The sequence below is a fragment of the Lingula anatina genome, chromosome 4 (assembly GCF_051362555.1).
Source record: "Lingula anatina isolate TDL-2025a chromosome 4, LinAna3.0, whole genome shotgun sequence".
NCBI classification, from domain to species: domain Eukaryota; kingdom Metazoa; phylum Brachiopoda; class Lingulata; order Lingulida; family Lingulidae; genus Lingula; species Lingula anatina.
The window spans coordinates 3761826-3785842 of record NC_141770.1 but is presented as its reverse complement, the minus strand read 5'-3'; the positions used below and the strand labels follow the sequence as shown (position 1 = coordinate 3785842).

Genomic DNA, 24017 nt, shown 5'->3' with positions numbered 1-24017 from the left:
GTATAATGCAGTCAAACGATTTAGATGTTATAAAGAATGTGGCCCACTATATCACAACGTGTAATAAAGAAAGAAAAAATATTCTCAACCAACCACCACCTAGTCAACCAAAGACACTGAGTGTATACTGCAATTGTAAAATCTGATCGCAGTTAATAAAAACAATATTGTAATTTATTATTGTAATTTTAGTTATATGGTTATATAATGTATACTGTTAGGTCATAGTCATTGTAAAAAATGTACTTGAACCGGCATAAATAATAATAATGATAATAATAATAATAATAATAATATTAGCAGTTAACAATTTATTTAAACATGCTCATTTTCAATGCAGCCAGACATCAACAATAGACGAAATCCGAATAAAAAACAACTGTAGATATTTATAATTGTGTTAAAGCAAAACTAACTCTTCCTGTGAGATTCAAAATTCTGCAAGAAATACATTGTAAACAACGCATGGAAATATATTCTATTGCATTTTACCACTAAAACAGCCGTTATTGTAGTAAAACTTAAATCTGTGCTTGTCAATATGGATTTCAATGCCCTTCTTCCCGGTCGTTAAGGCATCCGTTGCCAATGACGTTGGGATGTCACGCGGTTTCTCGCGTTCATTCGAGACCAAAATAACTTCTGGCGCGAAAAACCTGATGCAATACGCAGACGTAAGTTGCGAGTCTTTGTACAGTGCATTGGATAACAAAAAGCCCAGAATATCACACATTGTAGATATAAATGCATTTTGAGCAATAAGACGAATATATCTTATGAAACTTAACCCGCACGAAAATGCAGTAGTATCGAAGTAGCAAAGAAGCATTAACGCAGTAGTGGTGTGGAGCATATTTGCAGTAGAAATGCAGTATACCCTACTGCAATTCTACTTCAAAAATTATATAGGGTTGTACAGAGGAGGAGCATTAATGCAGTAGATTAGCAGCATGATAGCAGCATGTTTCAAATATGCTAATTAGCTCCCAATGCGAAGCAGATTTGAGGCACATTTGCAGTATGATTGCAGTAGTCTACTGCGCTGGAGCATCTACTGCGTTTTCGTGCGGGTTATACTATTGTTATGTAGTGTTGTTGTTGTCTGCTTTTCCTGCGGTTTTAAATAGGTCACCAGAAACTATCGCTCGATATCACGTGATTATGCAATGTCAGAGTGGGCTCTGTCAGTTAAAATCTCTTAAGAGATTTTAACAAAAAACCAAACGTTTAGGAAAAAAAAACCTGGACTAACTTTGAATGCAGGAATGGGATCGCTGACCATTGGTAAGTACGGGAAAATTGCCGTTTACTCCAGGAAAATCCAATTTTTGGCCAAAATGAAGAGTTATTATGACTTTAAATAGTTCATGTTTTCTTCCTCTAACAAATCCTATCATTGCTATGTTACACTATATACCTTTCATACTATATACCTTTACAACCTTTGAACCATGAAATCTCAGGCAAGTGAACCTTCTGACTAGCAAACCTTCGGAACAACTGGACATTTGCATTATCAAACTATCAGACCAATGAACATTCTGACTATTGAACCTTTTGAATCATTGGATCTTGGCATCATCAAACTACCAGACCAATGAACCTTCTGACTGCTGCCATGCACTTGACAAATCATTTAAAAATGAACTTATAATAATTTCATAAATTTGCAAAATGACAATATTTAGTAATTAAAATAAATATCAGAATCAGAAACATAGACAAAAATACACATCTACATTGCTGCTTTAATTTGATATACTCAGGACATACTGTAGCATCATATCCAAACTACTAAAGATAACAAAACAATATCATAAAATAATCCAAGCATGCTGATTTTCTAGAGAAATTTAAAACAAAAATACAGTTTATCAGTTATATGTAGACAACAGATGTGTCACAAAGTGCTGACTATGGCAATGACACTGGACAGACACAGTGATCAGAATATAGACAGACAGAGTGTCTGTATATAACTAGAGGATCAGAGAGGCGATACCGCCTCCGAATATTGTACCACCAGCTGGAGCAAGCACATTCGTATAGACCCCCACATACACAAAATAAGGGTCACAGCCACCAGTCTTCTGCTTGACAAGCTGTAAAAATGCAATCAACAAAAATTTTCAAAATATGCAAAAAATATATATGCCTAAAAATGGTACAATCAAAGTTAAGTTCATCGTAAGGTAGGTCAAAAGTCAATTTCAAGGTCACAGTAAATTGCCAGTATATGACTTCCTATTCAACTTCAATAGTAACTATGGACCTATCTCTGCCAGTTTTGGAGATAAAAGGGAAGCAAAATTTGCAAAGTTCAGTTCATGGTGAAAAGTAGGTCAAAGGTCAATTTCAAGGTCACATTTAGATTGCCAGTATATGACTTCATATTCAAGTTCAATAGAAACTATGGACCTATCTCTGCCAGTTTTGGAGATAAAAGGGAAGCAAAATTTGCAAAGTTCAGTTCATGGTGAAAAGTAGGTCAAAGGTCAATTTCAAGGTCACATTGAGATTGCCAATATATGACTTCCTATTCAACTTCAATAGTAACTATGGACCTATCTCTGCCAGTTTTGGAGATAAAAGGGAAGCAAAATTTGCAAAGTTCAGTTCATGGTGAAAAGTAGGCCAAAGGTCAATTTCAAGGTCACAGTAAGATTGCCAGTATATGACTTCCTATTTAACTTCAATAGTAACTATGGACCTATCTCTGCCAGTTTTGGAGAAATAAGGGACTAAATGTTATAATTTTGGAGTTACCATAATGTGCCATAAATTTCCTACAGAAGAAATTAATTAAAATAAAGAAAAGGTCATTTTGGTCAAAATTCTTGAAATGGGAGGTGCTCCGAAGTTCCAGATGTTCAAATTTGATGAAATAATGTCATTTTTGACCACAACTTGTCTGCTTTGCCAAGCCTTATGTTTTATTTTTCCGGAGTTCAAAATTTATTATCCATTACCGTACTGCACATATTGCTTTCACCACCAATATGTACTTTTTGATACAGCGTAACTTTGGAGATAAAAGGGAACCAAAATTTGCAAAGTTCAGTTCATGGTGAAAAGTAGGTCAAAGGTCAATTTCAAGGTCACAGTAAGATTGCCAGTATATGACTTCCTATTCAACTTCAATAGTAACTATGGACCTATCTCTGCCAGTTTTGGAGATAAAAGGGAAGCAAAATTTGCAAAGTTCAGTTCATGGTGAAAAGTAGGTCAAAGGTCAATTTCAAGGTCACATTTAGATTGCCAGTATATGACTTCCTATTCATGTTCAATAGCAACTATGGACCTATCTCTGCCAGTTTTGGAAATATAAGGGACTTAATGTTATAATTTTGGAGTTACCATAATGTGCCATAAATTTCCTACAGAAGAAATTAATTAAAATAAAGAAAAGGTCATTTTGGTCAAAATTCTTGAAATGGGAGGTGCTCCGAAGTTCCAGATGTTCAAATTTGATGAAATAATGTCATTTTTGACCACAACTTGTCTGCTTTGCCAAGCCTAATGTTTTATTTTTCTGGAGTTCAAAATTTATTATCCATTACCGTACTGCACATTTTGCTTTCACCACCAATATGTACTTCTTGATACAGCGTAACTTTGGAGATAAAAGTCAAGCAAAATTTGCAAAGTTCAGTTCATGGTGAAAAGTAGGTCAAAGGTCAATTTCAAGGTCACATTTAGATTGCCAGTATATGACTTCCTATTCAACTTCAATAGTAACTATGGACCTATCTCTGCCAGTTTTGGAGATAAAAGGGAAGCAAAATTTGCAAACTTCAGTTCATGGTGAAAAGTAGGTCAAAGGTCAATTTTAAGGTCACATTTAGATTGCCAGTATATGACTTCCTATTCAAGTTCAATAGTAACTATGGACCTATCTCTGCCAGTTTTGGAGGTAAAGGGAAAGCAAAATTTGCAAAGTTCAGTTCATGGTGAAAAGTAGGTCAAAGGTCAATTTTAAGGTCACATTTAGATTGCCAGTATATGACTTCCTATTCAAGTTCAATAGTAACTATGGACCTATCTCTGCCAGTTTTGGAGATAAAAGGGAAGCAAAATTTGCAAAGTTCAGTTTATGGTGAAAAGTAGGTCAAAGGTCAATTTTAAGGTCACATATAGATTGCCAGTATATGACTTCCTATTCAAGTTCAATAGTAACTATGGACCTATCTCTGCCAGTTTTGGAGATAAAAGGGAAGCAAAATGTGCAAACTTCAGTTCATGGTGAAAAGTAGGTCAAAGGTCAATTTTAAGGTCACATTTAGATTGCCAGTATATGACTTCCTATTCAAGTTCAATAGTAACTATGGACCTATCTCTGCCAGTTTTGGAGATAAAAGGGAAGCAAAATTTGCAAAGTTCAGTTTATGGTGAAAAGTAGGTCAAAGGTCAATTTTAATGTCACATTTATATTGCCAGTATATGACTTCCTATTCAAGTTCAATAGTAACTATGGACCTATCTCTGCCAGTTTTGGAGATAAAAGGGAAGCAAAATTTGCAAAGTTCAGTTCATGGTGAAAAGTAGGTCAAAGGTCAATTTCAAGGTCACAGTAAGATTGCCAGTATATGACTTCCTATTCAACTTCAATAGTAACTATGGACCTATCTCTGCCAGTTTTGGAGATATAAGGGACTAAATGTTATAATTTTGGAGTTACCATAATGTGCCTTAAATTTCGTACAGAAAGAATTAATTAAAATAAAGAAAATGTCATTTTGGTCAAAATTCTTGAAATAGGAGGTGCTCTGAAGTTTCAGAAGTTCAAATTTGATGAAATAATGTCATTTTGAACACAAGTTGTCTGCTTTGCCAAGCCTTTTGTTTTATTTTTCCAGAGTTCAAAATTTATTATCCATTACCGTACTGCACATTTTGCTTTTACCACCAATATGTACTTTTTGATACAGCGTAACTCGAAAACCGTATGGAATACAAAAAAACCGAGACCACCTCCAGTGTTGGGCTTTACATGCTCTACAAAATGCAAACAAGGCAGCAAAGCTGTCAAATGTACAGACAAAAAGCAGGAAATAACAAAATAGGCTACTGTCAATTCTGATGCAAAAGTACATTATGTTAAACTGCAAATTCAACATCAAATTTTAATTATGCTCAACAGGTAATACCAATGTAAGTAAAATGTGAAACAAGCATACGGTAATGTGCCAAGCATTTCGACGGGCCCAGTCAATCCGACCACAAAAATTATTTTATAAAATTAATTTTTCTGGGCTCAAACAATTAGTCCATACGTCAAAATCATGGGACAGAATTTTTTTCTTGTTCCGATTGTTCGACCACATCGTCGACAAGACTCGGTAAATTTTCAAGCCAGTGAAATAGATGCTGCATGCCTCGGCCCTTTTTCAATTGTTGTCCTTTCAATAGTTCTCGTCAATGAGGAAGAAACAATTAATTGAAGATCTAATCTGGAAGCATGACGTACCTGTCTTTTCCTTTGTCCCCGATGACAATAATAGTGCTTATAGACATACAAATTTTGCTAATTAAGCAGACTTGCCCTCGCTGACTGATTCATCACGCCCGTAACTGGGGAGGGGGGGGGGTTAAAAAAAGGTCTATTCTGGATGAAACCAAATATGGACAGTGGGTAGAATACGTCGTAAACACCTTCATATAGACCATATATAGCGTTTGCTAGCAATAAAAAGTTTGGGAAGAATATGCAATTTATTTTCAAGTTCGATTGAAATATATATGAAGATGGGGAAACGTTCTTGAAGTCAACACCGCAAGATCTTACATTTACTACAATCGACCGAAAGATCAGCGGGATCGACCGCCCAGACTTCTTGGCGCCAAATACCACGCGCTGTCAAAATCTGACGAACACGTGTCGCTGTTCACCTGCATGGATAACTGATTTGTCAACAATAAAAATGACGTCTTCTTTAACTCTATGGGAGCTTCATAGAGAGTTCCACTGGGTATTTACGTTACCTGTGAGTCACTTTCTATTTCCCCAGATGCATGAAATGTTGATAATATTTAGCGTAATCCACGACGAACTCCATTCCTGTGACCCCCCTCCCCCAAAATGGGACTGTCTTCATTAACATGTGGTTTGCGCTATGCTGGAGCAGGCCAGATAAAACCAGTCTCTCATTTCTGCATGTGCTCAATTCTCACGTCAAATTATAAATGCACCTGTTTTGTGAAAATTATGGCAAGTAAATGCTTTTTTTACGTTCGGGTTTTATCAATGGGGTTTTCAATATGCACCGTGGTTTGTGCACAGCGAGAGTATGTAAGTAAGAAAATCGGAAGAGTGCAAGCAAGATACTGTATGTCTATCGGCACAGGTATGCTCCGTATTTTGCCATTTCTCAATATGTTTTTATATGACATGCTTTTTAAATAAAATACTTAATAGTAATTTGAAGTTACACTGATTTCCGTTTGAGTACCAGTTGGTATTCTTTGATACGGGTGATTGAATTTTCTTCGGAAGTACATGTACGTACGTCTACGCCTCGACGCTGAGCAAGCCTTGCGGGTTGAAAACAACTGATCTCAGACTGGTAAAAAGTATCAATTAGGTTGATTTCAGTTGTCATATTAAAATTCAAATAGGGCGTACGTAAATCACATAACTAGTTTAAGTCCACTGAAGCTACCGGTTTCAAATATAAATGACCGGCCTTTGTTTACAACACCTGTCTCCGGGGAAATACTCGTCCCACTTGTGAAGCGCATCATGAAAGTGATCGTAGGTGAGGGAAATATATAATTAAAAATTATAATTGTCGTCTTTTTCAATGTTAAGTAATGTTAGCACATATTGTACACAGCAAAATAAGATTTCAGGAGGATAAAACATGCCTGAAACACGTGTTAGGCGAAAATTGCGGCTTATCTTGCGTAACACTTCCGGTAAAATGCAATACTTCCGGAAAGATGGACGTTTTAGCAGATGCCCCTAACAATCCGACGATATCAAAGGTTTCCATTTGCTGTATTTTAATCAATTCGACCAAACTGACATTTCCATGAAATTAATTAATTAATCTTGGTCGAATTGTTTGGCATATTACCGTAAAGCTTCAGGCCCATGGGAGTTCAAGTTCACACTTTGAAAATGTAAAACTTCCAGAAAAAGAAGTCAATTAGACTGCTTTTCCAACTCAGGCTGCATTTCAGTCCTGTATTTCTTTTTTGAAAGTTTGGCAATCATAAGTAACATGGTTTTCCCATAATGGTCATCATGGCAGCAGCACCCAAAATTGTGTTTACCTCTATTCTGATGCAATATTACATAATGGTTAACAGCATAATGACAATCAATTTTTAATAACAAAATATATGTATCATGGATTTTCAGAAAATGTGACTAGCCTGGGTCTTCAAGCCTGTGGAACTTCAAAGTCACACCTTGAAAATGCCAATATGTGAAAAATTAAATTTTCACAAAAAAAAACTGTTTATCTGGCAGATTGCATTGCCTACTGAAGCTGTATTTTAGTCCCATGTTTCTTTCCTGTAAGTTTGAGAACAGTAAGTGACATGGTTTTTCTTAAAAGGTAATCATGGGAGCAGTGCCCAAAATAGGTTTTTTTCAAATTTTGATGCAATGTTACATAATGTTTAACAGCATAATGACCATCAATTTTTACTAATAAAATATTAGTATCATGGATATTCAGAAAATGTGACTAGCAAAGGTCTTCAGGCCCATGGAACTTCAAAGTCACAACTTGAAAATGCCAAAATGTAAACAAGACAGCACTGTTCTGAAATGTTTTTTTCCCCATTTTTAACAATTTTTAACATAAAACAAAATTAACAGTTTACTGCCATTTTTATATGATCAACTAAGAAAATTGATGACATGAGAAAAGTATCAATAGAGCAGTGTTAAATGTCCAATTTCTTCCATTCTGAGATTCTGAACATAGTGAATGATTGAATCTGACAAATTGCAATGATATGAGTTTATTTCCATTTTTGAAACTCTATTATACAATACATGATAACAAGTTTACCATCATTTTTACATAATCAACTAACAATGTTGTAAAGATGCAGGAAATGTCAAACAAACACTTTCACGTATCTTATTAGTTTAATAATGAGACTGTTAACATGCCTAAAAATTGAATCTGAAGAAATGTGAAAAAACAGCATACCTTCTAAAATAATGGCACGATTATGCTGATTTACGAACTCAACCTGCATTTTAGTAAAATTGACCACTCCTGTGACTTTCATGACAATTGGCCCATCTGTTTTTCTTATATTGTGTTTACAGTGTTGCATATAGGCTGAAAAGTGTAAAAAACAGCATAACTAGTAAAATAGTGGCCCGATCATGCCGATTTTCGAATTTGGCCTGCATTTTAGTAAGATTGATTACTCCTGTGAGTTTCATGACAACAGGTCTATCAGTTTTCCTTGAAATGTGTAAACAGTGTTGCATATATGCTGAAAAGTGAAAAAACAGCATAACTACTAAAATAGTGGCCCGATCATGCCGATTTTCGAACTTGATCTGCGTTTTAGTAAGACTGATTACTCCTGTGAGTTTCATGACAACAGGCCTATCGGTTTTCTTTGAAATGTGTTAACAGTGTTGCATATATGCTAAAAAGTGAAAAAAAACAGCATAAATTCTACAATAATGGCCCGATCATGCTGATTTTCGAACTTGACCTGCGTTTTATGAATATTAGTCAGCTCTGTAAATATAAAGCCAAAAAGTAAAACTGTCTTCCACTTATGGTGTTAACGCTGAAAGTGCACGGCGACGGCGACGGCAACATGATCGGCGACGGCGACGGCGACGACAGACGCAGGTGATGGCAATATGTACAGACACATCTGTGTCTGTACATAAAAAGAATGGGTCTCTAGCATTAACGGTTCCCGAATTAGAGACAGTTTTCAGTTTCGGTATCTTATGGCCGCTACTCCCGTGAAAATGCACCGATTGACCCCAAATTCATGGAGATGAAAGATGACCTGAAGGGTAACACTTTCCAATAATATTGTTGGTTAAGTCTGTGTAGTGTCTGAATAACAGGGCAAAAAAAATTTTTTTCGTAAAAAATTTCATTTTTTTGAAAATTTTGGCCAATTTGACCTTGAAGTAAAGGTCAAAGGTCAAATCCAAGGGTATATTTGAAATCTACACATATGACTTTTGGAAAGCCGTCTATAGAAATTTTTCCCATAACTCCTTCCGTAGGGTAGATAATAAGCATTTAATTTTGCCATTTTTAGACAAGGGTGCATTGTAATGAGTGCCACACCCAGACCCCAATACTGACAAAGCCCAAATTTTACGTGGAACGAGTTGAGATTATAGGTGACCTAAATCCATGAGATGGGTGCGGGGGCCCTTACCGTCTAGGAGGAGAAGCGGTAACGGTAGCCGTCCGGCGGAGCCGGCGGAGCTGGCGGAGCCGGCGGAACGATCCGGACGGGACCGAAACCATGTGTACCGCCAGCGCTAACGCTGGTGGTACAATAAATACATGTGATAAAATTTGCAACTGCAATTTAATGAACTCACAATAACAGAGATCATATATAACACATCATATCTGACCTGAAATATATATTCACATTTAAATATTTTCACTGTCTTGTTCTCTTCAGTTATGGCGTATTGTCTACCACAATCTCACTGTATATGCTACCTCTACTAGTACTGTAACAATTTCCATGCATATGGGGAAAATTATTATAACACATCACAATTGAGCTGAAATATCAATTCACTTTTAAACATTTCCATTGTGTCTATTTGTCTTCAGTGATAGAGTATTGTCCAACACAATCTCCTTGCTTTATATACCCTGCCTCTATAGTTTCCATGCATATGGGGGAAATTGATTCTTTGTGTTACCTGGAAGCCACATTTGTTGTGTAATTGTACTGTTCCATATAACTGGCTCCACAGGATCTGCTGTGTTTGGAAGTCTTGTTCTGGGTGGTTCTGGCAGCACTCTCTCTCACTCAGGATAAAATTCACCTCTTGGTCTGCCAGCAGCTCTTTACACAATTCCAGAAATGTATTTGCTAAAAACATAAATGAAATGAGTATAACTGTTTGAAATGAATTTGGACCATCTATGTAATATAGTGCAAACTACTATTAGGAACCATCTAATGATACTTTATTCATATATAGGATGGTTTTGTAAGATGCACAAGATCATTTTTGTATCACCATACTTGATATTTATATCTTGATAATGCTCACATAAATTAAAATAAAAGTATTCATTTTGTGTTTTGAGCACTTAATGACAATAAAACTTGAATTTGTCTGCTATCTGCAAGAAGTCACCTGTTTACAATGGCTGCCCTGTCTCATTTATCCTAAAACTTGCCACATCCCGTGTCTTGCACAACTGGGTGAGATGAAGATGTTCCTGTTGCTGCCTTTTAGTATCTGCTTCAGTCTTATAAAATACATTCCCCCCATGTTCAGCCAGTTAAAATCTGTTCAACTAGAAGACACCATGCTGTATGGAGACTGGAGCTGGAAAAAGAGACATGACAATGTATAAGTGAAGGTACACAAATTACCTTGCCTTATGGAGGCTACTGAACACAACTGTGACAAAAGGGACCAGCACATTCTCAGATTGAACATAGTTAAATATACAGAACTCTGCTAAATCTGTTGGAACTTTTGTGAAATTTGAACACAAAATGCCTAATAATTGTTAAAATCTGGGATAATTATATCAATTGGCTGTGCTTAATTTATAGACAATTTCTGAGGAGTAATTTGAGAGAAGTCACTTAAGAAATTGCTAATAAAATTCTAAATCGTGAAAAAATTACTCTAACTTAACCCTCATCCACAAGGAAATGGAACCCTACGTAAACCCTGAAACCGGTGTACCATGAAAATCTGACTCCCCTAAAATGTGACTCCCCAGTCAGATTTTCATTATGAAAATCTGACTCCCCAGTCAGATTTTCATGATGAAAATCTGACTCCCCCCATGAAATTTTGACTCCCCCCCAAAAAAACATTCATTAATCTCATTTTATTTGAGCAAATGACTATGATTTTGTAGTATGCATAATGGATGATACATTGGCACTTTTTTGTAGTTTGCAGGTGAAAATTTTCATTAAAAAAAAAAAGAAAAATTAAAAATGTACACATAATGAAAATGTGGTTCCCCTATGAAAATTTGACTCCCCTACAAAAAAACATTCATTAATCTCTAATTAATTTAGTATATGACTGTAATCTTGTAGTATGTAAAATGGTTGATACATTGGCACATTTTTTTGTAGTTTGCAGTGAGAATTTTAATGAACAAATAAGAAAATTAAAAATGAGCACATAATGAAAATCTGACTCCCCCATGAAAATTTGACTCCCCCTCCACAAAACTTCATAAATCTTATTTTATTTTGAGTACATGACTGTGATCTTGTATTATGTAAAATGGTTGATACATTGGCACATTTTTTGTAGTTTGCAGTGAGAATTTTTATGAACAAATTAGAAAATTAAAAATGAGTACATAATAAAAATCTGACTCCCCCATGAAAATTTGACTCCCCCGCCACAAAACTTCATAAATCTTATTTTATTTTGAGTATATGACTGTGATCCTGTATTATGTAAAATGGTTGATACATTGGCACATTTTTTGTAGTTTGCAGTGAAAATTTTAATGAAAAAATTAAAAATGTGCACATAATGAAAATCTGACTCCCCCATGAAAATTTGACTCCCCCTCCACAAAACTTCATAAATCTTGTTTTATTTTGAGTATATGACTGTGATCTTGTAGCATGTAAAATGGTTGATACATTGGCACATTTTTTGTAGTTTGCAGTGAAACTTTTAATGAAAAAATGAGAAAATTAAAAATGTGCACATAATGAAAATGTAGTGTTTTGACATGGGAGTGCAAAACCTACAAGAATAAAGATGGATACTTGTTTTAAAAATATTGACCAAAATTTTCATCATCAAACTTTCAAATAATGACAAAATATCCATCTCTATGCAAACTATGTGGAAAACAGTGGTATGGTGACTGAATATAAAATAGGTCCTTTTCTCCATGGGAGTCCAAATCTCATGGGTGTAAAAATAAAGATTTTTATGATTTCTTTTTCATGCTTTCACTATTTTATCATCAAACCTTTAAATATTTCCAATATATTTTTCATAAAGTATCCTAAAAGAAAAGGTGTTGAAATGATCATCAAATATTAAATAACTTTTTCATAGGGGAGACAATAGGCGATTAAGTGGATATTTTTAATTTTCTTATTTTTTTATGAAAATTTTCACCTGCAAATTACAAAAAAGCGCCAATGTTTCCTCCATTTCACATACTACAAGATCACAGTCACATACTCAAAATAAAATAAGATTTATGAAGTTTTGTGGAGGGGCAGTCATATTTTCATGGGGGAGTCAGATTTTCATTATTTGCTCATTTTTAATTTTCTTACTTTTTCACATAATTTTTCACCTGCAAACTACAAAAAATGTGCCAATCTATCTTCCTTTTTACATACTACAAGATCACAGTCATATACTCAAAATAAAATAAGATTTATGAAGTTTTGTGGAGGGGGAGTCAAATTTTCATTGGGGAGTCAGATTTTCATTATGTGCACATTTTTAATTTTCTTTATTTTTCATTAAAATTTTCACCTTCAAACTACAAAAAAGTGCCAATGTATCCTCCATTTTACATACTACAAGATCACAGACATATACCCAAAATAAAATAAGATTTATAAAGTTTTATGATGGGGGAGTCAAATTTTCATGGGGGAGTCAGTTTTTCATTATGTGCTCATTTTTAATTTTCTTATTTTTTCATTAAAATTTTCACCTTCAAACTACAAAAAATGTGCCAATGTATCAACTATTTTACTTACTACAAGATCAGAGACATATACCCAAAATAAAATAAGATCTATGAAGTTTTATGATGGGGGAGTCAAATTTTCATGTGGGAGTCAGATTTTCTTTATGTGCACATTTTTAATTTTCTCATTTTTTCATTAAAATTTTCACTGCAAACTACATAAAATGTGCCAATGTATCCTCCATTTTACATACTACAAGATCAGAGACATATACCCAAAATAAAATATGATTTATAAAGTTTTATGATGGGGGAGTCAAATTTTCATGGGGGAGTCAGATTTTCATTATGTGCTCATTTTTAATTTTCTTATTTTTTCATTAAAATTTTCACTGCAAACTACAAAAAAATGTGCCAATCTATCCTCCTTTTTACATACTACAAGATTACAGTCATATACCCAAAATAAAATATGATTTATAAAGTTTTATGATGGGGGAGTCAAATTTTCATGGGGGAGTCAGATTTTCATTATGTGCTCATTTTTAATTTTCTTATTTTTTCATTAAAATTTTCACTGCAAACTACAAAAAAATGTGCCAATCTATCCTCCTTTTTACATACTACAAGATTACAGTCATATACCCAAAATAAAATAAGATTTATGAAGTTTTATGATGGGGGAGTCAAATTTTCACAGGAGAGTCAGATTTTCATTATGTGCACATTTTTATTTTTCTTATTTTTCCATTTGAATTTTCACTGCAAACTACAAAAAAATGTGCCAATCTATCCTCCTTTTTACATACTACAAGATCACAGTCATATACGCAAATAAAATAAGATGTATGAAGTTTTGTGGAGGGGGAGTCAAATTTTCATGGGGGGAGTCAGATTTTCATTATGAAAATCTGACTGGGGAGTCACATTTTCATAATGAAAATCTGACTGGGGAGTCACATTTTCATGGGAGTCAGATTTTCATTCCATGAAAATCTGACTCCCATCAAAAAACATTCAAAAATCTAATTTAATTTGAGTAAATGACTATGATCTTGTAGTATGCATAATGGAGGACACATTGGCACTTTTTGTTAGTTTGCAGGTGAAAATTTTCATGAAAAAATAAAAAAAAATTAAAGATTTGTATTTTACCACCCAAGGACCCCCCTATGAAAAAGCTATTTATTTGACATTTAATGACCATTTCAACATCTTTTCTTTGAGGATACTTTATGAGGAATATATTGAAAGTACTTGAAAGTTTAATGGTTAAAAAATTGGGTGAAAATAATAATAATAATAAAAAACACATTAAAAAATAAGAAAAATTAAAGATTTATATTCTAACACCCAATGACCCCCCTACGAAAAAGCTATTTATTTGATATTTGATGATCATTCTGACATCTTTTCTTTGAGGATACTTTATGAGGAATATATTGAAAGTACTTGAAAGTTTGATGGTTAAAAAATTGGGTGAAAAAAATAATAAAAAAACACATGAAAAATAAGAAAAATTAAAGATTTGTATTCTAACACCCAATGACTCCCCTATGAAAAGGCTATCTATTTGATATTTGATGATCATTCTGACATCTTTTCTTTAAGGATACTTAATGAAGAATATATTGGAAATATTTGAAAGTTTGAATGGTAAAATACTGGGTATGCTATATAAGAAGAATTCAGTAAAAAGGTGATGGGGCCAATTTCTTGAGTTAAAAATGTAGCATTTTGACATGGAACTGCAAAACCTACAGGTAGTAAGATGAATACTTGTTTTAAAAATATTCACCAAAATTTTCACCACCAAACTTTCAAATAATAACAAAATGTACATCTCTGTGCAAACTAGAAAACAATGGTATGGTGACTGAATATAAAATAGGTCCTTTTCTTTATGGGAATCCAAATCTCATGGGTATAAAAATGAAGATTTTCATGATTTATTTTTCATTCTTTCACTCACTATTTTATCATCAAACTTTTAAATATTTTCAATATATTTTTCATAAAGTATCCTAATAGAAAAGATGTCAGAATAATCATCAAATATCAAATAAATAGCTTTTTCATAGGGGAGTTATTGGGTGATAAAATGCACATTTTTAATTTTCTATTTTTCATGTTTTTTTTTAGTTTTTTCACCCAATAGTTTACCATCAAACTTTCAAATATTTCCAATATAATCTTCATAAAGTAAATTTAAAGGAAAGATGTAGAAATGATCATCCATTATCAAATAAATAGCTTTTTCAAAGGGGAGACAATGGGCAGTTAAGTGCACATTTTTAATTTTCATATTTTTTTCATGAAAATATTCACCTGCAAACTTAAAAAAAAAGTGCCAAAGTATCCTCCATTTTACATACTACAATATCACAGTCATATACTCAAATAAAATAAGATTTATGAACATTTGTGGTGGGGGAGTCAAATTTTCATGGGGAGTCAGATTTTCATTATGAAAATCTGACTGGGGGAGTCAGATTTTCATGTTACACCAGTCCCTTGCTCCCTTTACCTCCACCTGGGTGCACGAGTATACACTGTGTATGGAAAATGCAGAAAAACGTTTTTTTTTTTTTTTCTCAAAATGGAAAGTTTCGCAAAGGTAGCGCAGTCTATCAGGTATGTAATAATGATAGATTTAAACTGATATCTGCATATCAGGTGTCCAAGGTGACCGATTACTCATAAATAATAATTTCTCCAGGTCTTGAATCTTTCACAGGCAGATTTCATTGACCATACTGATAGTCATAGCACACATGATATTGCTTGTATAAAACATTTTATAGCAAAGCTATTTGAGGTAACATGGACTTATTTATCCCATGTGGAAGTAAAATTATCAAGCGACCGGGCCTAAGAGGCCCGGTTTCCAGGAAATGGGACTAACTTTTGGAAAAGTTAATTTCTACATATGTTGTAAATTATTTCAAAACTAATTATTTATCCATTGATGGGGTATAAGTTGCTTGAGGATTACATGAAAGGAACAGGCTCAAAACCTCATGCGAACGAAGAGAGAGCAAAAGATACATGGGTCCGGGCCTGCGAGGCCCCTGAAAGGTAATTGAGGGTTAAAGGTAAACAAAATATGATTATTGTTTTTTTCTCAGGAAGATTAGGAGACCAATTATCTATTGTCACATGACTATCCGTACAGGTAAATGACGAAACGACCAGCGAACCAGCACCTAAAAAACCCAAACATAGGACGGAGTTTTACGCTCCGTGGTTGAAGAAGTATACATGGCTTCGACATGAACCTGATGAAGGTAAGTTGACTACATTATTCATCATTAAATTTATAAAATTTTACAAATTTCACCATATCTTGCGTTTGTTACTTCATTACTTACTGGAATCTATATACAACTGGAAAATAAAACCAAACCAATCACTTTAATGTCAGGGATGTTGCTTTAATACATATGTATTTATTTCGTATTACAAGAAAACGTGGCCGCTAATCGAAAAGATACATTGTACATTTTCCGATCACGTAGGCAGTTTTAGCCAGTTTCGACCATGTGCTCTTCATGAATGACGTTTGTGAAAAGTAGTCTTGCATAGCGATAGGCTGATTTTGTCACGTGCTCCGTTTACCCTGCCTTTATGCTTGTATAAGGAAGTAGATTGACAGTCTTGAATATTAGACCTGCCCTTCCCGCAATCCACTTCAACGTGAGCAATCCCAATGAGATGATGTATTCATACATTTTTAATCCGGAATGATTAGATTATTTTTACAATGTATGAAGCTTTACGAGACTTTGAACCCATTTGTTAATTTAAATATCAATAAAAGTTCATTCACAGTCATTTAGAGCAGGGCAAAGGCAGCAACGTCGATGCTATCGTATATCTGTTTGGCGGAAGATCGTTGCTTCGTTAAATTATTATGTAACGCTACATAAACATCAAATACCATTGTTTAACCATAGAAATGCATTGTTTCAGGTATGTTTTGTGCCTGGTGTTCAAGCCATGGTCAAAGGTCCAAGAAAGGCACTGACATCTGGACCAAAGTTGGGTGCCAGACGTACAGAGAAGACACTATTAAGAGACATGAACAGTCCACCATGCATCAGGTGTCTCACAGTTTAGAGGTGGAATACAGACAATCAAAGATAGATGGAGGGATAGCAGCTGCTATGCAGGATGTGGTGTCTGTGGAAACAGAGGCTTTCATTGGTGCACTGAAGTGCATGTACTTTTTAATGAAGAAAGAAATCCCACACACTACTCGTGGAGAAGGCTATCATGGTATATGATTGCCCTGTAGACATTTTATTTTATCCCAGAGATAAAATAAGTTTTAAACTCACAAGTACAAATTCTAGATTGTTTCAGAAGAGTGCACTGCATTTTATTAACTTTACTTCAATGTAACCTGATGTCAATGAAGCCATAAAAACAATGTGAAATGCCTTATGTTTCAGAGATTTATTCAAAAATAAAAGTGAAGTTTAATTCAGAGCCATGACTATTGTTTATATAAAGTAAAACTTGACACAGGAACATCTACAAAATGATCATAGTTATCATTAAAGAAATGATGAATTCTCTTACCATAAAAATGACCTTTTAGACTTCTAAAATTGCCAGAATGCAGGTATTTGCACCAATTTTTCAAAATTTTCACGGGGGAGCATGCCCCCGGACCCCCCTAGCATGGCGAGCGCCTTTGGCGCTCGCTTCCGGAGACCCTCACCATAACTGCTCTTCCCCAACCTTATAATTTCAAGTTGTGGAGAACACTGTCAAGAAATATTAGTCTTACTCTTGTGGCAGGGGATACACAAATCGAAACTCGTGTTTGCGAGCCAATTTTCCATCAAACTAGATCGTTTCAAAATCAAAGAATCTGTTCGAGTAGCGCCGATACATGACGATTTTTTGTTAGGCCACAACCTAATCACCCAGTTTAATGCGAGCAAGCATTGCAATTTGGGTTATATTCAAATAGAAGGGCGCGACATACCAATGCAACAAATGGAGTGCACAAGAGATAAAGATAGCTTTGGTTAGTGTGTCAAGAAATGTGGTAGTACCCCTAACTTCAGCACTTAGGATAACGTGCGAGATCAATGAAAAGTTAGAAAAATACATCGTCCAAGGTAAAGAAAGAAGAGGGACTACTAATACCGAGATCTGTCTTGTCTGAAAATTCAAAACCAGTCGTGTGCCTCGTAAACCCATCTGATCAATACAAAAAATTATAAAGGGCTCATGTGGTCGCTACAGCTTGCAAAGTTTTGGAAATTTTTGAAAACCCTGTTTCGCACTTCGGTTTACATCTAGTGGGAGGGGGGTCTAGTAAAACTGATCAATCATGTGCCAAGATGGGCCATCACAAGTGAGTGAGTTAGGCCAGGTGGAGACAGCATGCCCCCTGCAGGAGATCGTCTACATTGTGACATCATAACTGTCACACATCCATTGTCTCAGATCTCCCACTCCGAATCGGACATGTCAAGATCGACGATCCCAAATATTCTGTCAAAGAGCCTAACAATAGCCAGTGATCACTCACCAATTCAGTAAGTAGACACAGTGAATACTTCAAATTGTATGAATTCCTAACATACAAAGCCATAACAACACTCCAGTTGGAGGACTATGACTTAATAGAGAGATAAAGATACTTGATAGGACGAAGTGAACACTACAAAAATCCCCACAAATAACTTTTATAGTTAGGAAAAGACAACACAGAAACCCTATTGCTCCTTAATTCTGCTAGAACTTTTTACGTTTTACCTAAGATGTTTCCAGGAATCCAGATCTACTGTATAACACCTATAACACCAGGATCACCGGATCCCTTTATCTATCCTCTACCTGTTGTCTCTGAAGCTCCTTCCTCTCTCTCTCTCTCTCTCTCTCTCTCAAAAGCCCCGCCCAACTGTCGCTTTCAATCCCAAGACTTCCGGTACCAGATCACTGCAACAAAGTACTCACCTTTCTGTCATCAAGAATGTCTTTGCATGCACTTAAAAAGATTCCAGAATCGTGGAATGTCCTAATGTTTCAGATCAAACTTTTATGGTAACTCAAAAATATATCTTGTCCTTGGTATAACGTTATTTAATAACGTGTAAAATTTTCCCGCTCCACCTAAGCCCGACTAAGTAGGTCAAAGAAAACCCGCAGTGAATACTGGGTCGCATCTCGGCACATCCGGTCACATAAAGCGCCGCTGTTTTACTCTGAGTCCAAGTTATTATATCTTTTGATCTTTCATTTAATGATATTATTGATTATTGATTGAGAATACATTTTCACAAAAAGGCAATTAAAAATTTTTAATTGTTATTATTATTATTTTCTTTTGGCTTCAACTTTTGATGGATCTCAACTAACACAACGCTCAATTTGAGCAAATGGAGCATTGAAGGACCTTCACATTTAGAGTTATTACCATTAAAAGTATAATAAACGTACTTGGAAATATTCTAAAGCCAATTTTTGCCTAAATATCCTGCAAAGCTACTAGTACCTGTATTTTACTTTTCTAGACTGCGCTAGTAGGCTTTATATTAGGCCTACATATATGCGCGTTCATTTTTTTTTCAAAACGTCTGAATTTTTTCCTCAATTCCAAGTATATTTTCTCATTGCCTGGTAACGAAGGTTTTGTAAATGGCTTTCTAAGAGAATGTAGTTTTGTCGTGTTTCGTGTAAAACATTTGACTGTGCCCTATTAACATATCGTCCAGCTAATCATGAGGGCCCGCTGGGAAGGGGGAGGGGGGGGGGGAGTGATCACAATTCACGGCCACAGGAAATAAAATCATCAAATTACAAATCACATTAATTAATTAAAAACTTTATTCGTATCCCGTTGAAAATGCTAGTCTGGCGAGCTGAAAATAACTATCATCGACTATAATGACTTCGTTTCACTAGGGACGAGGGATACATAGAAACCCGCAATTCACGATTCCCGGGAATGGGGTGCTTCACGGATAACGTTTATTAAAATAAGAACGCTGAGAGCATCTCAGGAAATGATAAGTGGCTTTCACGGATAAGGAAAATACCCAATGGGGCCTTCCGTCATTGTTTTAACTAAAATGAAGATTAATGACTAAAATATTTCAAAAGCATCAAACAACTAAAATTAATGATCTGCAGCAAAATACGCGACGGAGGATTTTTCAGTTAAAAGTCGGGCGGCACCGCGAAAATAGCTGCAAGTTATTTATTGCTTGTTTAAGATAAACATTCTACATATTTTCTGAGACGTTAGACATTATACTTGCTTCCTAACAAGTTCCTAATATTTTTTTTTAACTTTATTGAAAATAATCTTATGGGCGAATGTGAGATGGTGTTGTGAGCGACAGTAACGAAGGTTTGGGCTGGATTAAACGTGATTAACACTAATAAAAAATCCACAGGTAATTACAAAAGCATTTTATTTCAACAGCTTTGACATGGATAAACAATAAAATGTAAAAAAACTGTTTGAAAAGTGAAAGTTACTGAAAGTTACAGGGTGAGGGGGGGGTATACTACAAAAGTACCGAAGGCCCCTTCTACTCTTTCCCCCTGAGAAACAGTCCCGCACAAAATGGCGCGAACTGCGCATGCTCACGATTTCGTGGAAAAGACTCTATTCACAATCAGTTGATCCTCGGACCAGAATCAGATAACAAACCTCTTTTATGGTAATTAATTGTTATGACTGATAAATAAAACTGTAGATTTTCATTCCACCGCATTTTCCGTATCTTTACGGAAAAAGATATATATATATATATATAGATATATATATATATATATATATATATATATATATATATATATATATATATATATATATATATTGATAACGCATCTATAAAGGTTAACTCTGAAAGATAAAAAAAAATGCCCGAGCTTTTGCTTGTGAACTTTCTTAAGGTACCAAAACAAGAATAAACAAGCAAACTACAAGGATGTGTGACGTATGATGCATGGAAAAGAGACACGAAGTTAGAAATGCGTGATGAAGTTTACGTAATAATAAAACAAGAATAATATTCGTTGAGATATTCATTGTCTCTATAAAGTCCTTCTTTAAAGTGTCTAATATTTTTATGGGCTTCTTTTCGACAATCCGTCTTTGTCTTGTGTCGCGTATGTGTCCTTTTAAAATGCTGACTGTTTGTGCTGCGGTGGTTCTTGATGCGAGCTTTAAGGGCGTAAGACAGCTTTTTTTTCTATCTTTTTCACTTTTAATTACCTCCGCCAAGGAGGTTATGTTTTCACCTCTGTTTGTCCGTTTGTCTGTTTGTCTGTCATCAACATAACTCAAAAAGTTATCGACCGATTTTGATGAAATGTTCAGGGTAGGTCAGAAATGGGTTAACTTAGAAGTGTTTAATTTTTGGTGGTGCTCCGGATCAATAATCAATCAATAATCAATAATCATTAATCAATAATCAATAATCAATTTTAAATAAAAAATGGAATCTGAACGACAAATACAGCTTCAAGCAAATGGAAATGAAAATAGAATATACACCCTTGACTTACGAGTTAAGCTACAATTAATTTTTAAAATAATGTCGGTACCTTGTCAATGTATGGCAGGACTATGTGAAAACGACATGTACACCCTCCCCTAAAAATACAGGCTCATCGTCGAAGAGGGGGAGAACCAAATCCAATCATTGAAGTTGTACATCGGTTCACTGTTTGTCCTAAGTAAATCATCATAAAATAAACGAATCAGATCAAAATTACAATAAAGCGCGGAATGTGCAGACCAGCATCATCTACAACTGTGGGTTTGGATACAAAACTGCTCTTCCCCGTTGCCAACGCTTTCAATTCAATATCTTTTAAAATAAAATGTTTATTGTATATAAAAAACATGTATAAAACAACAGACTTCGGTCGATAATCTAGCTGTGTGTAATACTGTGCATGAACCCAAATATGCTGTAGATGTAGCATTATCAAAATAGAAATACCATATCTTCTTGAACATGAAAAGTCACATTAGAATTCTTCCCCCCCCCCCCCCCCCCCCCCCCCCCCCCCCCCCGTCCCACCAATACGCCCCATTTCTATTGATACCATACAAACTCAGTGTGTGTAGGAGTGTGAAAACTAAAGTAGATCAAAAGTTCACGGATAGGATATGCCATGTAAGGATTCATAGGGGAGATAGGTAATCTCCTTTTGCTCTTTTTTTTTAACCTGTCAATTTTGAGAAGAAATACAGTGAATCGTTGTCTGTCAATGCACTTAGTCAATATAAATTCAAATATGTAAAAAACATCTTTCCTTTATCACGTAATTCGTCAGATGTAATAAAATACAGCATTTCCCTAGAAAACCTTTACCCCCTCTTGTGAATGCAATGTGCCGTCTGCAGAGCTCAGCGTCTGCCACCACGCTGGATGCTTCGCGGTTCCCGGGAGCTGAACAGTTAATGCGGTCCAAAAAAATTTTAGGGAGAGTCAGATGAAATAAAGAGGGACCGTGGCATCTATAAAGTTCTACATGGTGAAGCTGGAGATGTGGGCTAGTTTTACTCTTTTCTTTCAAAGTTAGCAATATACTCTGACTTTCAGTACCCGCATGCAACGAAAATATTTTGCTGGTATCTTGAAACATCTCCCATCTGTGTCTCCCCCCTAAAACGGTCCACACTAAAAAATCAATAATCGTATGGCAATTTTATACAGGCAATTGACCTACTTTTATACCCATGCAGCTAGTGTCAAGTTTTATGGAGTGAAATCGTGATACACGTCTGTGATATAAAAATTATTTCTAATTACATAATTTACAAACAGTGCATTTGGAATAAAGGTGTCCAGATTTGTGAGCAAAAGATGACATTGCTATTTGAAAATAATGAAAAAATTGGAGACAAGCCTAAATCAGAAAAAAATGCATTTTTTTCTTATATGCAAATTAGGTTCCTTGAAGTAATATAAGACTGGCCGGAAGTGATGTTCAGAGATTTGTAATGGTGATCTTGATGGCCTTGATGATCTTAATGGTGGTTCAAAAAATATTATCAAAGTTTTCAGTTGTCATCTGGTGAGAAAGAAATTTTCTGCACTAACACAATCATTCCACGAGTGAAAAATAATTAGTAAACGTGCCTCAGAGATGCGCTGCAGACGTCACGGCTTTTGGGCGAAAATCACACGCGACATTTCGTCATAATTATTTGATATAGGTAAAAAAACTGTGATTGAAAATGGATATCGACAAAGCATTAACATTTTGACAGCATTTCTGTTTGTGTTCGACAAGGATGAATTTAATTAGAATACCCTCTCTCTCTCTCTCTCTTTTTAAGCGAATATAAAGGAGAAAGCCGAGCGAAAAAAATAATGCGCATACACTGTAACAGTCAAATTATTCAGAGGTAAAAAAATTCAGAGTTAAAAGCCTTGTTGGCCACTACAGTTCCTCTTCATTGAGGATCAAATGCAAAATTTTAAGGCAACTTGTAGCCAATTGATGTTGTAAAGTAAATGACTTACACTTTCACTAACTGCAGATAAAGATTATAACGGAATCAAACAAGTTAAAAGGAAAGGGAGTTATTGAGTGTTGCGCCGACAGACAACTCACAACGTAAATAACAACAACAACAATCTACACGCAATATGGTAACGTGCATATCGGTAACGCAGTGGCCGATAAAGAGGTTTCTGAAAAATATATCGCACCACTATTCCCCTCTTGAAATTAGAATTTTGTCTAACCTTTGTATATTTTTAATTGGAAAATCTACTTATTGATATTATTCCATTTTTTCATAAAAATTATTTGTTTTTCTTATAAAAATTAAAGGGAAAGGGAAAAGATTAAAGGGAGAAAAAGAGAAAAAAACAATTGAACATACATATTTTCCCCCAAAATATCCTTTATTACAGTGAAATAATGAAGAACATACATACTATTGGCATGCATGTACCAAAAACAAAAAGACTTTCACTAGTATCTAAAAATGAAAATCAATATATTTTCATGCATAAAGAACAATGCACCACCTCCAAAAGAATTAACAAAATTTCAAGTATGGCATTACAGTATGGACAGACCTCTATTCAAAAAAATAAAAAATACATCAATAGAACAATTTTAAATATCTAATTTCCTTGATCTGAAAACAGTAAAGGAACGAATCTGACAAACTAC

The 24017-nt window shown here is 34.9% G+C and overlaps 1 protein-coding gene across 6 annotated transcripts in view; it reads right to left on the bottom strand.

The window, feature by feature from the left end:
- Positions 1-24017, bottom strand: part of LOC106164374 (uncharacterized) — a 629853-nt gene that overhangs the window by 349170 nt on the left and 256666 nt on the right. Inside the window, exons 1-3 of one of the 6 annotated variants that reach the window (XR_015334227.1) lie at positions 18822-19001; positions 10334-10528; positions 1729-10062 (exon numbers count right to left, since the gene is read on the bottom strand). The exons of 1 other annotated variant lie outside the window; for it this stretch is intronic. Coding sequence is in view for 1 of the 5 variants with exons in the window: in XM_087012324.1 (XP_086868450.1) it covers positions 9794-10062 (269 nt within the window). In the remaining 4 variants the exon portion in view is untranslated. Of the gene's footprint in view, positions 1-1137; positions 10063-10333; positions 10529-18620; positions 18799-18821; positions 19002-24017 lie in introns of those variants that run through there. 4 more of the 6 variants (XR_015334228.1, XR_015334226.1, XR_015334229.1 and 1 more) reach the window with 4 other exon arrangements.